Here is a 17,122-nt window from a genome sequence, read left to right on the forward strand (position 1 = left end):
GGGTGGACTTGATGATCTTTGAGGTCTTTTCCAACCTTATTGATTCTGTGATCTTGGAGGTCTCTTCCAACCTGGTTGATTCTGTGAAAATATTAAACTCAGAGGAGTTTTCTGATTAGCCACCATCCACTATTCTCCCTCCAGCTTTTGCTTGCTTGCTTTCAGTATGACCACTGCTAGGTGAGTAACACTTTCCCACTGCCATTGTGACGCAGAGCACAGGCAAGGAACTGACTGCACACCAAAGCGTTAACCACAGTCTGTCCCTCCGCCCCTCTTTTCCTACAGCTCCTGTCTGCAAAGGTTTGAATAACTGCTGGAATCAGGACATTAATTGAGGTCACTTCACATCACAATCACTGCATGGCTGGTTGTCCTCAGCAGGTACCTGCGTGCCTCTGGGTAATGGAACAAGTGAGCTTTAGGCTGCGTTAAAAATTGGTCACCCGGAGCAGAGCAAAACTTCCACTTGCCTCAGACAGCGAGGGGGGGCTCTTTGCTGACAGGTTTGGCCAGGCATTAAGAGCTGTTCTGACAGCAGAGCACGAGGTGCCAACTCAGCCTTGCAGGACCAGGCAGATGTAATGAGGCAATAGGACATCATGCATAGAAGCACAGACTAAACCGTTCTAGGAAGCTGTGCTCCCTTCCCCATCTTCAAGCACTGCAGACTTGCTCAGCATTACAGACAGCACTTTGGAAATTCCTTTCTCCCCTGCTGCTGTCTGCCAGAAAGTGATGGCATCAAAGAATTAGATAAGGAAACCATCTTGCAACCCGGAGCAGAATTTTGTTGAGCAAGCTGGTGGCTGGTAAGTAACTTCACTTCCTTTCATCTTTCTGCTACACTGGGTTCCAGGCTGTGGACCTTAGCTCCAGGGGGAACCTGCAAGGCATTGGTGAAGGCAAATCTCTTTCCAGGAGGTTGCTACTACACAGGAATCCATATGAGCAGTACAGAAGACACGTGGCTCCATTCATTGTAAAAGGCTGAAAACGACCCCTGTACAACAACATGCTCATAGTGACCTGACCAGCACTACAAAAGCAGTGGGCAGCCTTGGGATATAAATCCACACTGGATGCCCCAAAAATGTGTCTACACCCTCCTTAAAACCAATCTAGCTCATCACAGAATTTTCAGGGTTTAGAATTTTCAAGGAGCATCTACTTCCAACCCCTCTGACATGAGCAGGTTGCCCACAGCCACATCCACCCTGCCCTTAAAATAATTAATACACCTTCATAGAATTACAGAATTGTCAGGGTTGGAAGGGACCTCAAGGATCAGCCAGTTCCAAACCCCTGCCATGGGCAGGGACACCTCACACTACAGCAGGTTGCTCACAGCCACATCCAGCCTGGCTGCAAACACCTCCAGGGATGAAACTTCCACCACCTCCCTGGGCAACCTGTGCCAGGCTCTCACCATCCTCATGGGGAAGAACTTCTTCCTAATATTCAGTCTAAATCTCCTCTCCTCCAGTTTTGCTCCATTCCCCCCAGTCCCCCCAGTCAACATCTTCCTAGCATCCAATCTCAATCTACTCACTTGTAGTTTTGCTCCATTCCCCCCAGTCCTATCACTCCCTGACACCCTCAAAAGTCCCTCCCCAGCTTTCTGGTAGCCCACTTCAGATATTGCAAGGCCACCATGAGGTCTCCTTGGAGCCTTCTCTTCTCCAGACTGAACAGCCCCAACTCCCTCAGTCTGTCCTCATAGCAGAGCAGCTCCAGCCCTCTGCTCATCCTCGTGACCCTTCTCTGGGCACCTTCCAGCACCTCCAGATCCTTCTTGCAATAGGGGCTACACTTGGCTGTGTGCAGTTGTAAGGCTAACAGCATTTATAGCTTCGCAGTTTCAGAGCTCATCTCAGCAATTAAAATTTGAAAGTAGCAGTAAATTATTATAGCAAAACTAACAGATTTGAGCAGTTTTTAATTGGATAGGATTATCCACAACCCCAAGTGTTCTCCCAGACTTCCCCACAGAGCTGAAAAGCCCCAGATAAATCTTCCTTAACTATTCAGTCAAGGGTGTCAGGGGTAGCTTCAGCATTTTAAGTAGGTTAAGGCTGATGCATCATGGAAGACACTGGAAATTGAGACTCTGAAAAGAAATTATCCTCTGAAAAGTAATGGGATCCTGGGGTGCAGCAAGAAAAGTGAAAAGAAAAGGACTAGGGAGGTTCTTCTCCCCCTCTGCCCTCCTGAGACCACACCTGCAATCCTGTGTCCAGTTCTGGGCTCCCCAGTTCATGAAAGACAGAGACCTGCTGGAGAGAGGCCAAGGGAAAGCCATGAGGATAGTTAGGGAACTTGAGCATCTTCCCTGTGAAGAGAGACTGAGAGCCCTGGGGCTGTTGAGTCTAGAGAAGGCTGAGAGAGGATCTGATCAATGTCTATGAATATCTGAGGGGTGGGTGTCAAGTGGAGGGGGTCAAGCTCTTTTCAGTGGTGCACAGGAATAAGCCAAGGAACAATGGAGACAAACTTGAACAGAGAAGGTTTCAGCTCACCATGGGGAGAAACTTCTTTCCAGTGAAGGTGACAGCCCTGGAGCAGGCTGCCCAGAGAGGTTGTGGAGTCTCCTTCTCTGGAGACTTTCCATACCTACCTGGACGCATTCCTGTGTGGACTCCCCTGGGTGATGCTGCTTTGGCAGGGGGCTTGGACTGGATGACCTCTGGAGGTCCTTTCCAGCCTCTTACATTCTGTGATCCTGTGAACTGGTTCCATCATTAATGAGTTTTGTAAATCTTAAGTCAACAGCTGTTTATTCGTAACATACATCTCCTGTTGGCAGCTGCATGCTCTCTCCACTTCAAGGCTTCTAAGATTTCCTTGACAGAAAGCAATACACATTCACTGTACAGCATGCACTTGTAATTATTAATCAAAGCTGCTCTTTTGAACCTTAATTTTTCCAAGCTCAACTAGCTGGAAAGAAACATCAGGAAATGTATTTGGAGGTTGGTCTGAATGTTCAGAATAACAACCTATTCCCAAGGCTTACGTGGTATTGCTGACAGCTGTGTCAGACTTTTTGTGCAGGTCTGATTTTGAGACCTCCAAGTCACAAGACACAATAACCTATGTGTCAGGTTTGCTTACAGTATTGCACCATGAGTCTTGCATCTGGGAAAGAACAACCCCATGGAGCACTAGAGGTTGGGGACTGTTGGAGAGCAGTGAAGGGAGAAAGGACCTGGAGGTCCTGGTGGATGGGAGGTTGACCATGAGCCAGCAATGTGCTCTTGTAGCCAAGGCGGCCAAGGCCATTCTGGGGTGGATTAGCAGGGCTGTGGTCAGTAGGTCCAGAGGAGTTCTCCTTCCCATCTACTCTGCCCTGCTGAGGCCACATCTGGAATAGTGAGTCCAGTTCTGGGTCACTCAGTTCAAGAAGGACCTCAGGGAAATGCTTGAAAGAGACCAGTGCAGAGCCATGAAAATGATGGAGTGGAACAAATACCTTAGGAGGAGAGACTGAGGGAGCTAAGGGCTCTGTAGCTTGGGGAGGAGACTGAGGTGACCTCATTCATGTTGATAAAGATGTGCAGGGTGAGTGCCTAGAGGCTGGAGCCAGGCTCTGCTGGGGGATGCCCAGTGCCAGCACAAGGGGCAGTGGTGGAAGTTGAGCCAGAGAAAGTTCCATGGAAACAGGAGGAAAATGTTTTCCCTTTGAGGGTGACAGAGCCCTGGAAGAGGCTGCCCAGGGGGGTTGTGGAGTCTCCCTCTCTGGAGATACTCAAGCCTTGCCTGGATGTGTTCCTGTGTGATCTGCTCTAGGTGCTCCTGCTCTGGCAGTGGGGCTGGGCTGGATGAGCTTTTGAGGTCCCTTCCAACCCCTAACATTCTGTGCTTCCGTGTGATCAGTTCTGAGGTGACATGTTGTCTTTCAAACATCCACAGAAACCCCTCCAGCTGAAGAGGTGAAACAGAACTAAGCAGAGAAGTGCCAACACACCAGGCACTACCAAACTGATCTGGCATAACTCCAAGGGAAACAAACCAAACAACATGTTTTATTTTCAGCACTATCTGTGCATAATTGTGTACAAAAATCAAAGTGTGTACAAAACCCACATTCTTCTTGTATAAAATGTCCAAATTACATACAGAGCATTAAAACCCTAAAGCCCTACAAGAAGAACCCAACTGCCTGCCAGCCACCTACTTCCTTTACTTCATGTTAAACTGTTTGCATTCCTTATAAAGGCAAAACAGGCTGTCAGCATAAATCACTGACATTTTGTCACTCTCCCAGACACAGGCAACTCAGAAAAGAGGTAATTAAAACATCCAACTCGTGAAAAAACATCCTTCTGAGTTTTAGAGATTAACTACTCCTAAATACCTGAGTTTGAAGTGGGGCTGGGGCAAGGCCACTGTTGAAGGTGGCTGAGGTTGCACTGTCTAGAGAAGTTGAAGTTAACTGTAGAAGAAGGGTATTGCCCCCAGAAGGCCAAACGTTCCTATCAGGACACACTGATGGGCTGCAGTACTATACATATGGAACTCTAATAGTCATCTTGGCTAAAAAGCTGTGGACAGGAAACAAACCCTACCACCAGAAAAGGGCAACAAAGCTGGTGAGGGGTTTGGAGCACAATCCCCATGAGGAGAGGCTGAGGGAGCTGGGGTTGCTTAGCCTGGAGAAGAAGAGGCTTAGGGGAGACCTTCTTGCTCTCTCCAACTCCCTGAAGGGAGGTTGTAGCCAGGTAGGGGTTGATCTCTTCTCCCAGACAACCAGCACCAGAACAAGAGAACACAGTCTCAAGCTGTGAGATTTAGGCTGGATGTGAAATTCTTCCCAGACAGAGAGCTTGGCCATTGGAATGTGCTGCCCAGGGAGGTGGAGGAGTCACCATCACTGGAAGTGTTTAGGAAGAGACTGGCTGAGGCACTCAGTGCCATGGTTTAGGTGCTGCTATGGTGTTGGGGGATAGGTTGGACTGGGTGATCTCAAAGGTCTTTTCCAACCTGGTTAATTCTTTTCTTTTTTCTCCTTTTCTTTTTTCTCCTTTTCTTTGCTTTGCTCTTTTCTTTTCTTTTCTTTTCTTTTCTTTTCTTTTCTTTTCTTTTCTTTTCTTTTCTTTTCTTTTCTTTTCTTTTCTTTTCTTTTCTTTTCTTTTCTTTTCTTTTCTTTTCTTTTCTTTTCTTTTCTTTTCTTTTCTTTTCTTTTTTCTTTTCTTTTCTCTTCTCTTTTCTTTTCTTTTCTTTTCTTTTCTTTTCTTTTTTCTTTTCTTTTCTTTTCTTTTCTTTTTTCTTTTCTTTTCTCTTTTCTTTTCTTTTCTTTTCTTTTCTTTTCTTTTCTTTTCTTTTCTTTTCTTTTCTTTTCTTTTCTTTTCTTTTCTCTTTTTTCTTCTCTTTTCTTTTCTTCTCTTTTTTCTTTTCTTTTCTTTTCTTTTCTTTTCTTTTCTCTTTTTTCTTTTCTTTTCTTTTCTTTTCTTTTCTTTTCTTTTCTTTTCTTTTCTTTTCTTTTCTTTTCTTTTCTTTTCTTTTCTTTTTTCTTTTCTTTTCTTTTCTTTTCTTTTCTTTTCTTTTCTTTTCTTTTCTTTTCTTTTCTTTTCTTTTCTTTTCTTTTTTCTTTTTTCTTTTTTCAAACCCCTGCATTTTGCATGCTAGCTATCTAATGAAGTAATGTGAATGTTTTTGGCAGCAAGTTAAGAGCAGTAAGTAGTAAATGTGGTTTTGTTACAGCACTGTGTTGCACTGACAATTCATACAGTAACATAAACAAATACACCACAGCTGCCTTTAGGAGGGCTGGTTAAAAAATCAAGCAACTGAGGTGTTTGGTGCTGTTGACCTAGGACAGTATTCAGGGGCATGACCACAACAGAGTATCTTGAAAAGCAACACACTGGTTGCATAAAAAAAGAAGTAAATCATCTCAGCTTCAAGAGGTGCCACTATAAAAAAACCTCAACCCCAAAAACACCCTCAACATAAAACCTCACAGCAATGTTGTGACATAATAAATTAAGACATAACTCTCACACACACACAGAGGATCACATAGGATGTTAGGTGTGGGAAAGGACCTCTGGAGACCTTTGAGTCCAAACCCCCTGCCAGAGCAGGATCATAGAGGCCAGCACAGGTCACACAGGAACACATCCAGACAGGGCTGAAAAGTCTCCAGAGAAGTCTGGAGAGGAGAAGAGCAAAAGGGGATCTAATAAATGTCTATAAATATCTGAGGGCTGGGGGTCAGAAAGGAAAGGACAGGGACAGCCTCTGCTCACTTGTGCCCTGGGACAGGACAAGGACGGAAACTCCAGCACAGGAAGTTCCACCTCACCATGAGGAAGAACTTGACTGTAGGGATCCCAGAGCACTGGAACAGGCTGCCCAGAGATTGTGGAGTGATATAAACACTGCTTGAAACACTGACATTTTAGATTGGCGTGGGAAGTTCTAAAAGTTTGGCCTGATCAGTGAGAAGTGAAAGGATGCTGCACCTGATCTAGTGTGAGGTGTCCCTGCCCATATCAGGGGGCTTGGAACTAGATGATCCTTGAGGTCTCTTCCAACCCTAACAATACTATGACTCTATGATATAAAGGATATAAACACTGCTTGAAACACTGGCATTTTAGATTGGGATGGCAAGTCCTAAAAGTTTGGCCTGATCAGTGAGAAGTGAAAGGATGCTGCACCTGATCTAGTGTGAGGTGTCCCTGCCCAAGGCAGGGGGTGGTTGGAACTGGATGATCCTTGAGGTCCCTTCCCACCCTGATGATTCTACAGTATCTACAACCACAAGCTTTTAAAATGCACACTACAACCCCCCAAATCATTCTACAGAACAGCTGTCATCCAGCTGGATGGCAGAAATTATGTCTTGCCCCAGAAATCCTTCCTCTTCTGAGCTCGTTCCAGTATCTGAGACGCAAGCGAGCTGGAGGCTGCTGAGCGAGCAGAAATCTGCGACAACCTGTCCTCTGGGGAGGGGGGGAAAGCAACAAGAGAAGAAGTTAAACAGCCAGAAGATTAAACAGACACATTAAACCACAGCTGACATTTATGGCAGACTATGAAAGAGCAAATATTTTCGTGCCCTCTTTCGCAACGGATGCTGACATAGTACCACGACGCGCTCTATTTACACTGTGCACCAGCAACTGGTGCTGGAGCCAGGGCAGAGCAGGGCAAGGAAGCTGGGGAAGGGCATGGAGAATAAATCTGATGAAGAGCAACTGAAGGAGCTGGGGATGGGTAGTGTGAAACAGAGGAGGCTGAGGGGAGACCTCCTGGCTCTCTACAGCTACCTGAAAGGAGGTTGTGCAGAGGTTGGTGCTGGTGTCTTCTCCCAGGTAGTGATAGAACAAGAGGGAATGGCCTCAAGCTGCTACTGGGGAGGTTCAGACTGGACAACAATGTCCCTGGAGGTGTTTAAGAAAAGCCTGGATGAGGCACTTAGTGACATGGTTTACTTGATTAGTTAGGGTTGGGTGATCAGTTGGACTTGATGATCGTGGAGGTCTCTTCCAACCTGGTTGATTCTGTGATTCTCTGTGATTAGGAAACCTTTTTCCAGGACAAGAGTGGTCAGGGATTGGAATGTGCTGCCCAGGAAGGTGGTGGAGTCCCCAGGTCTGGCTGTGTTTCAAAGAGGTTTGGATGTGGTGCTTGGGGCTCTGGTTTAGTGGTGAGCCTTGCAGAGTAGGGGTCTGGGTTGAACTTGGGGATCTTGAGGGTCTCTTCCAACCTGAATGTTTCTGTGATATGCAGGAGAGGAATCTCACTGGACAGCTACTAGGGTGCTTGGTAAGTTTAAGAGAGCTACATGTCCAACTCCCTCCTGTCCCCTGGGAATTGCTCAACGCTCCAAGTCATCTTGCTCTGGCAGAGGGGTTGGACTGGATGATCTTTCAAGGTCCCTTCTGGCCCCTAAAATTCTGTGCTCTTTGCATTTACAGTCCTGTCTCAGAAGACCTCAGAAATTGTTCCTGTGCCACTGAATTCTGTATAGACCAGACTCTCATACTATCATGCTCTTGGATGAAACCCATCACTTCAAGCAAAGCAAACAACCTTAGAATCATAGAATTGTTAGGGCTGGAAGGGACCTCAAGGACCAGCCAGTTCCAGCCCCCCTGCCATGGGCAGGGACACCTCACACTACAGCAGGTTGCTCACAGCCACAGCCAGCCTGGCTGCAAAAACCTCCAGGGATGAGGCTTCAACCCTGGGCAACCTGTGCCAGTCTCTCACCACCCTCATGGGGAACAACTTCTTCCTAACATCCAATCTGAGCCTACCCATTTCTAGTTTTGCTCCATTCCCCCCACTCCTATCACTCCCTATCACCCTAGAAAGTCCCTCCCCAGCTTTCTTGTAGCCTCCTTCAGATACTGGAAGGCCACAAGAAGGTCTCCTTGGAGCCTTCTCTTCTGATATAAAACATGACAAATGTCAGAACCCCGAAAGAGCCCTTCTGAGCCACACTGCTCTGGTGTGCCACAAGCTGCCAAATGTCTTCTGAGAAACCCCAGGAAGTTTAACACACAGACAAGAAGAAGCATGCTTTAAAAATGGACTTTTGAAAGGTCCTCTTTCTGAATCCAGGGTCCACTTCACACCCAGCAGGACTCAATAAAATGAAGCACCCTGGAAGCTGCTTCTCTGATACAAAGCACACTGTACTTATCTAACATCACTATTAAAATCTTACTGCAACTCTGGCTGGATGAAAAAATGGCCTTAATTACATTCTTCTCCTATAATGGATTTAAGGAGATCAGAGTAGGATAGGATAGGATGGGATAGGATGGGATAGGATGAGATAGGATGGGATGGGATAGGATAGAATAGGATAGGATTAGACCAGGTTGGAAAAGACCTTCTAGATCAACCTATCACCCAACACCATCTAATCCACTAAACCATGGCACCAAGCACCCCATCCAGTCTCTTCCTAAACACCTCTAGTGATGGTGACTCCACCACCTCCCTGGGCAGCCCATCCCAGTGGCCAGTAACTCTTTCTGTGACATTACTATTTCTAATTACAACTTTTTGTAACCCTCCTCCCAGCAAACAAATAAAACTTCCTCAGCTCAGTCCTGACACTTTACTTTGCCACTGCTTCAATTAAGTTTTTACAGCATATCTACATTGTAGAAACACAGAATCACAGAATGCTCTGGGTTGGAAGAGACCTCCAAATCTCATCCAGTGCGATACCCCCCTGCAGTCAGCAGGGACATCCTCAACTGAATCAGATTGCCCAGAGCCCTGTTGAGCTTCACCTCGAATATCTCCAGGGATGGAGCCTCAACCACCCCTCTGGACAACCTGTTCCAGTGTTCCACCATCCTCATAGTAAAGAAGCTGTTCCTAACATCCAATCTAAACCTGCCCTTCTCTACTTTGAAGCCATTGCTTCATCCTGTCACTGCAGTCTCTCTCCATCCTTCCTGTAGCCCCCTTCAGGTACTGGAATGCTGCTATTAGGTCTCCCTGGAGCCTATGTTACCTGTGGTCCATTTATATAGATCTTTAAGGAAGTAGAATTCAACTGTAATTTAAATGACCTGAGAGGATGATACAGAGGCTCACTCTTCCACATGCCTACTCCAGCCCAGAGTCCAGCCCTGAGGCTGTTTCTAATCATGCAGTGTCCCACCACCCTCATAGTAAAGAGCCTGAAATACAGTGGTCAGTGTAAGAAGCCCACACACTGCGCCTAACAGCTACACTGCCATGTGTGAGAGAACTGCTAACTGCACTTCTGCACACATGCAATTGGAGTAACTCCCAGGTTTGCATGTGCATGAAAAGAAATGGGCACATGAACTCCCTGTGAGGAAAAAAAACAACAAACAAAAAGGAACAGCAGTTAAGAGTATTGAATCTGTGTGCAGGGAGGTGCAGAGTGCTGTAGGATTTTGCAGATGCTTGGCTGAGCCATCTGCACAACCCACAGAGTTTTCAGCCAACTGCAGTGAGTAAAACAGAGAATTGGCCTGAACCCTTCTCAAAACCAAGAAGCAAAGAAGCCTAAGAGGCACAGCAAAAGGCTTTAGGTTTCTCTGTGGTGTGTTTATAAATAAACTGCAATCAGAGAGATGCTTGCTCTGCCCATAGTCTAATCTGAGCCAAACCCAGAGGCCTGCAGCTAGCAGAGCACCACATCAAGCTCAATCTCATCACTGTGCTAAGAAACAGCATACAGCAGCTCAAGCTAATGAGGCTGCAGTGCCTTTGGCTGATTCACACTACTGAGTGAGTTTGTGTCTGCCCACAAAAGGCACAAAAATGCAGTGCAGTGGTGCACTGGCTGCTCCCCAGCATTAACTTTACACTAAACAGGGAAAAAAAGCCCCTAACAGCTGTTGTAGTTTTAGGGAGGGGAGAGAAGCATTTTTACCCCTCCCCAGAAGAGAAAAAGAAAACTCTCCACTCCACACAGGATTAGAAAAAATGGAAGCTTAAATGGAGATACTGTTCAGAGAATCACAGAAACACAGAACCAGAGAGTCACAGAACCAGAGCGTCACAGAATCATCCAGGCCAGAAGGGACCTCCAAAGGTCATCCAGGCCAACCCCCTCTGCAGTCAGCAGGGACATCCCCAACTAGATCAGGCTGCACAGGGACATGTCCAGCCTCACCTTGAATATCTCCAGGGATGGGGCCACAACCACCTCCCTGGGCAACCTGTTCCAGTGTTCCACCACCTTCAGAGTAAAGAACTTCTTCCTGATATCCAATCTAAATCTGTTCTTCTCTAGTTTGAAACCATTGCTCCTTGTCCTGTCCTTGCAGGCCTTTGCAAACAGTTTCTCTCCATCCTTCTTGTACCCTTCAGGTAGTTGTAGAGAGCAAGAAGGTCTCTCCTGAGCTCCTCTTCTCCAGGCTAAGCAACCTCAGCTCCCTCAGCCTCTCCTCACAGAGCTGTGCTCCAGACCCCTCCCCAGCTTTGTTGCCCTTCTCTGGACACCTTCCAGCAACTCAACATCTTTCCTAAACTGAGGGACCCAGAACTGGACACAGGACTCCAGGTGTGGCCTAACCAGTGCTGAGTCCAGGGCAGATTGACTTCCTTGCTCCTGCTGGCCACATTATTCCTGATCCAGGCAGGATGCCATTGGCCTTCTTGGCCACCTGGGCACACTGATGTTCAGCTTACTACCAGGCTGCCCAAGGCTGAAAGCCTCCCCTGAAATTCCATACAAGAGATAAGGTTCAGTTGGGAAAAGAGAGAGAGAGAGGGAAAAAGGAAGGAAAAAGGCTGGATGTTAGGAAGAAGTTCTTCCCAGAAAGAGAGATTGGCCATTGGGATGTGCTGCCCAGGGAGGTGGTGGAGTCACCATCCCTGGAGGTGTTTAGGGAGAGCCTGGATGAGGCACTTGGTGCCATGGTTTAGTTGTCAGGAGGTGTTAGGTATTAGGGTAAGGTGGTGTTGAATGATAGGTTGGACTCAACAACCTCAAAGGGCACTTCCTACCTCTATTCTATTCCATTCCATTCTATTCCATTCCATTCTATTCTATTCTATTCTATTCTATTCTATTCTATTCTATTCTATTCTATTCTATTCTATTCTATTCTATTCTATTCTATTCTATTCTATTCAGAAACTAAGCATCCAGCTTATATAGGGAAGGGAGATGCAGGCTGATGGGAATGAAATAACAAAAGAGTACACCTTCTGGTGGTATCCTGGGCTGCATTAAGAGAAGTGTGTCCAGCAGCCCAAGGGAGGTTTTCCTCCCCCTCTACTCTGCCCTGGTGAGACCACACCTGGAATACTGTGTCTAACAGGGGGCTACCAGAGTGCTGAAGGGCCTTGAGGACTGCCCTAAGAGGAGAGGCTGAGAGACCTGAGGCTGTTTAGTCTGGAGAAGAGAGAACTTAGAGCGGATGTGATCAATGTCTATAAATATCTGAGGGCTGGGGGTCAGGAAAGAAGGGACAGGGACAGCCTCTGCTCACTTGTGCCCTGTGGTAGGACAAGAGGCAATGGATGGAAACTACAGCACAGGAGGTTCCACCTCAACATCAGGAGGAACTTCTTTACTGTAAGGGTCCCAGAGCCCTGGAGCAGTCTGCCCAGAGAGGTTGTGGAGTCTCCTTCTCTGGAGCCTTTCCAGCCCTGTCTGGATGTGTTCCTGTGTGACCTGTGCTGGATTCTGTGTTCCTGCTCTGGCAGGGGGGTTTGACTCAATAATCTTTGGAGGTTCCTTCCTACCCCTAATATCCTGTGATCCTGTGATGTCCACTTCCTGGGTGATCTGGCCCTTTCTGGAGTACCTTAAGGAACTCTATGGCTCTTAAACCCACAACAAAAGCAATCAGAGTAACAGGATGCCATTAAGTACCCCTAAGGCACTGAGCAGAGGAGCAGGTGTTAACGACAATGAGCAGGATCATTCCATGCTGCACATCTGTTGCTGAAGTTTCACAAAGAAAATCTTCTCTCTTAAGATGCTTGGTACTTGTAAAGTTGCATCCAAAGCTATTGCAGCTGCAAAGCCTGAGCTGGGATGGTTCTGCAGTTTACATCTGTTGCTATAGACAGAAAAGCTTAAAAAAAATCTTGTGGGGAGGAAATGATTTTAAGTATGGAACTCAGCAAGCTTGAACCACAATGGTCTACTTAATTTTCAGCTGCATTTAAATGGCTTTGTCTTAAAATACACCTCCAGATTCATGCTTCAGATTACTAGAATCACAGAATCATCAGGGCTGGAAGAGATCGCAAGGATCACCTAGTTCATCCCCTCCTTGTAGTCAGCAGGGGCATCCTCCACTAGATTAAGTGGCTCACAGCCACAGCCAGCCTGGCTGCAAAAACCTCCAGGGATGAGGCTTCCACCACCTCCCTGGGCAACCTGTGCCAGTCTCTCACCACCCTCATGGGGAACAACTTCTTCCTAACACCCAATCTGAATCTACCCATTTCTAGTTTTGCTCCATTCCCCCCAGTCCTATCTCTACCTGACACCCTAAAATGACCCTTCCCAGCTTTCTTGTAGCCCCCTTCAGATACTGCAAGGCCACAACTAGGTCTCCTTAGAGCTTTCTCTTCTCCAGACTGAACAGCCCCAACTCCCTCAGTCTTTCCTCATAGCAGAGCAGCTCCAGCCCTCTGCTCATCCTCATGGCCCTTCTCTGGGCACCTTCCAGCACCTCCAGATCCTTCCTGTAATAGAGGACACAGTATTCCTGTAATAGAACTGGACACAGTACTCCAGGTGGGGTCTCACCAGAGTGGAACAGAGGGGGAGAATCACCTCCCTGGCCCTGCTGGCCACACTTCTCTTGCTGCAGCCCAGGCTCTGCTTGGCTCTCTGGGCTGCAAGTGCTCACTGCTGGCTCCTGTTGAGCTTCTCATCCCCCAGCACCCCCAAGTCCTTTTCTTCAAGCCAGCCCCTGCCCAGCCTACACTTATGCTGGGGATTGCCCCAACCCAGCTGCAGAACCTTGCCCTTGGTCTTGCTGAACCTCATGAGGTTGATTTGGGTTCACCTCCCCATAACCATAATCTTTACATCATTTTAGTAGAACAATGTGGTAGTTACTCATGCAAACATATAAGACAGTCTGTCTTACTACATTCAGAGATCTTTCACATCAGTGCACAAGTTAAAATTCATCCATACACACACAGGATACACAACAATATTTTGAGACATGAAATACCTTCATCATTATGGTTCCTTTCCTGAAGGGGTAACTGGAAAGACCTTGGTTTGGGATTGCCAAGATTCCCTAAGACAAAAAGTCAAAGGCATACTTTTGAATCGTTTCAAAAGAGAGCAAAGGAAACTCTTCCCATTTAGAGCCCTTCTAAAATGTCATTTCCAAAACACTAAGTTTTACAAACAGCAAACACTCCAAGAGATGCTTTTACTCCACCCTGAGGTAAAATAAACTTACTCCACTGTGTTCTCCTCAGTGCAGCTATCTTTGGTAGATGACAGTGAGTAAACTGCCGTCAAGGTGCAGAGCTAGAACTCAGCATCAATTTCAATCTTGGGTCCCAAGGAAACTAATCTGCATTTCACTATCCCACTTAACCTGACACCCACTTCACAGAATCATAGAATTGTTAGGGTTGGAAGGGGCCTCAAGGAGCATCCAGATCAAGGAACAGCCAGATCAAAGTGCCTGGGTCTCTCCCAGGCAAGCAGCACCAGAACAAGAGGACACAGTCTCAAGCTGCGCCAGGGGAGGTTTAGGCTGGAGGTGAGGAAGAAATTCTTCCCAGCAAGAGAGATTGCCCATTGGAATGTGCTGCCCAGGGAGGTGGTGGAGTCACCATCCCTGGGAGTGTTTAAGAAGAGCCTGGATGAGGCACTTGGTGCCATGGTTTAGTTGATTAGATGGTGTTGGGTAATAGGTTGGACTTGATGATCTCTGAGGTCTTTTCCAACCTGGTTAATTCTGTATTCTGTACCTCTGAGATGTGCACATTTCCTCATCAAGACTAAAGATATAATGGAAAAGCTTCTGTTTACAAACAACATGTTCTTTGTAGAGCCTGTAAGGCAGCCAACCCAGCACTCTCTTGGCCTGGATGCTGCAGAGTAGCCACTTCCATCCTGCAGCACTCTAAACACAACCTGTTAGTACACAAACCCCACCATTGTGCTGGAATTCTGGATCCTTGAGAGTCCCTTGAATACGAGGAGATGGCTTCCAGAAAGGCATAGCACAGTTTTGGGCTGACTTCAGCACAGGAGGTGTAGAGGAATGCCTTTGATGAGCTGAAGCAATAGGAACTTGCTGGTTAGAAACACTGTTAGGAGGCCACAGCTCCTGCCTAAGTGGCAGAGGATCCAAAGTTCCAAGCCCAGCAGGTGGAGAAGTAAGGAGTGAAACAGCTTCCACACCCTAAAACACAAGAGAAATTACAATCAGTAAGAACCCCATACCAGCATCTCATCTACAGATCCACACACAAGCAGCAGATGTTGGCTTATGTGGTTACACTGCTCAGGAGGGTACTGGAAGAAGTATTTCAAGCTTGTGAAGTACTTCTTCAATACTTCTTTAAGTATTAAGCTTAAAGAAAATGCATTCCTGATAGCAAGTGTTTAACATGGTCTGGAAGTCATCTAGCCAGGTCAAACCAAAAGCTACTTTTCTTCCAAGCAACAAAAAAAACCTGTTAGATTTTAAACTAACTTAATTGTGAGGCACTGGAACAGGTTACCAGAGATGTTGTGGATGTTCCCTCCCTGGAAGTGGTCTAGACCAAGCTGGATGGGGCTTTCAGCAAGCTGGTCTAGTGGAAGGTGTCCCTGCCCATGGCTGGGGTGTTGGAACTGGATGATCTTTAAGGTCCCTCCCAGTCCCAACTGTTCTATGACTCTGTGATCAGCTGCTAATGCAATTGTGCCTGCTTCTGTTACAGAACTCACTACAGATGATCATCATAGTATCATAGTATCATCGTAGTATCATTCAGGGTTGGAAGGGACCACAAGGATCATCTAGTTCCAACCCCCCTGCCATGGGCAGGGACACCTCACACTAGATCAGGCTGGACAGAGCCTCATCCAGCCTGGGCTTAAACACCTCCAAGGACGGGGCCTCGACCTCCTCCCTGGACAACCCATTCCAGGGCTTCACCACTCTCATGGGGAAGAACTTCCTCCTCACCTCCAGCCTGAATCTCCCCACCTCCAGCTTCATTCCATTCCCCCTAGTCCTATCACTCCCTGAGATCCTGAGAAGTCCTTCCCCAGCCTTCCTGTAGGCCCCCTTCAGATACTGGAAGGCCACAATGAGGTCACCTGAGAGCCTTCTCTTCTCCAGACTGAACAGCCCCAACTCCCTCAGTCTGTCCTCACAGGAGAGGTGCTCCAGCCCTCTGATCATCCTTGTGGCCCTTCTCTGGACACCTTCCAGCACCTCCACATCCCTCTTGCAATAGAGGCTCCAGAACTCCCTGGGCAACCTGTGCCAGTCTCTCACCACCCTCATGGGGAAGAACTTCTTCCTGACATCCAATCTGAATCTACCCATTTCTAGTTTTTTTTCCATTCCCCCCAGTCCTATCACTCCCTGACACTCTCATGGCCCTTCTCTGGACACATTCCAGCACCTCCAGATCCTTCCTCTAACAGAGGCTCCAGAACTGGAGGCAGTACTCCAGGTGGGGTCTCACCAGAGCACAGCAGAGGGGGAGAATCACCACCCTCGACCTCCTGGCTTTGCTTCTCTTGATGCAGCCCAGGACCAACAGCTCCTGATGGCAGGGTTGTTTGTTTGTGGGGGGTATTTTGTTTGGGTTTTTTTTACAGCAGATCCTGTGCATTTAGCAGAGAAAGCCAAAATAGAGTTCACTGAATCTCACTCCAATATTTTTGCTGGGTACACCCCAAGACAAAAATATTGTCTTCAGCCATCAGCCATTTTGAATCACAGATGCTGAGAGTTTTAGAAGAGGAAATGACAGCTCTCAAAACACACAATTTATTAGGTAATTTATTCACAATGACTTCAAAGCACATTCTTAAAATGCACAATGGCAAGTCCTTTTCTGGCTCACCTGGAAGGGCCTTCTTTTTGAAGCCTCTCTAGCCCCCTTCTTAGCAGCAGAAGGGTGTGCTCCTAAACCTCTTGTTCTCCTCTGTGAAGATGATGACCTCAGCTTAGGAGGAGACACTAAAACTGCACCTCCTGTTAGAGTGGAGAAGACTGTTATTACTTCAAGTAATCTAATAGATTCATTTAGAATCATAGAATCAAGAGGGTTGGAAAAGACCTCAAAGATCATGAAGCCCAACCTGTCACCCAACACCTCATGACTACTAAACCATGGCACCAAGTGCCACGTCCAATCCCCTCTTGAACACCTCCAGGGATGGGTCTTTTTCTTTTATTTTTTATCTTAGAATAGAATAAACCAGGTTGGAAGAGACCTTCAAGATCATCGTGCCAGCCCATCAACCAATCCAACCCACCTAAACAACTAACCCATGGCACCAAGCACCCCATCAAGTCTCCTCCTGAACACCTCCAATGATGGTGACTCCACCACCTCCCCAGGCAGCCCATTCCAATGGGCAATCACTCTCTCTGGGTAGAACTTCTTCCTAACCTCCAGCCTAAACCTCCCCTGGCACAGCCTGAGACTGTGTCCTCTTGTTCTGGTG

At 47.0% G+C, this 17,122-nt stretch overlaps 1 protein-coding gene across 7 annotated transcripts in view; it reads right to left on the minus strand.

Annotated features, from left to right (window-relative positions):
* Window positions 1–5,582: 5,582 nt before the first annotated feature.
* The window catches only part of MDM1 (Mdm1 nuclear protein), a 32,097-nt gene continuing 20,557 nt past the window's right edge, over window positions 5,583–17,122 (minus strand). For all 7 annotated transcript variants that reach the window (XM_068160957.1, XM_068160959.1, XM_068160956.1 and 4 more), the window contains 4 exons: window positions 16,516–16,646; window positions 14,603–14,852; window positions 13,659–13,727; window positions 5,583–6,950 (listed from right to left, as the gene is read on the minus strand). In XM_068160957.1, coding sequence (XP_068017058.1) covers window positions 6,844–6,950; window positions 13,659–13,727; window positions 14,603–14,852; window positions 16,516–16,646 — 557 coding nt within the window. In that variant the 3' untranslated portion in view covers window positions 5,583–6,843. The remainder of the gene's footprint in view (window positions 6,951–13,658; window positions 13,728–14,602; window positions 14,853–16,515; window positions 16,647–17,122) is intronic.

This window comes from Melanerpes formicivorus, unplaced genomic scaffold, assembly GCF_026170545.1.
Source record: "Melanerpes formicivorus ecotype bairdi unplaced genomic scaffold, bMelFor1.0.p_v2 SCAF_54, whole genome shotgun sequence".
Lineage (NCBI taxonomy): Eukaryota > Metazoa > Chordata > Aves > Piciformes > Picidae > Melanerpes > Melanerpes formicivorus.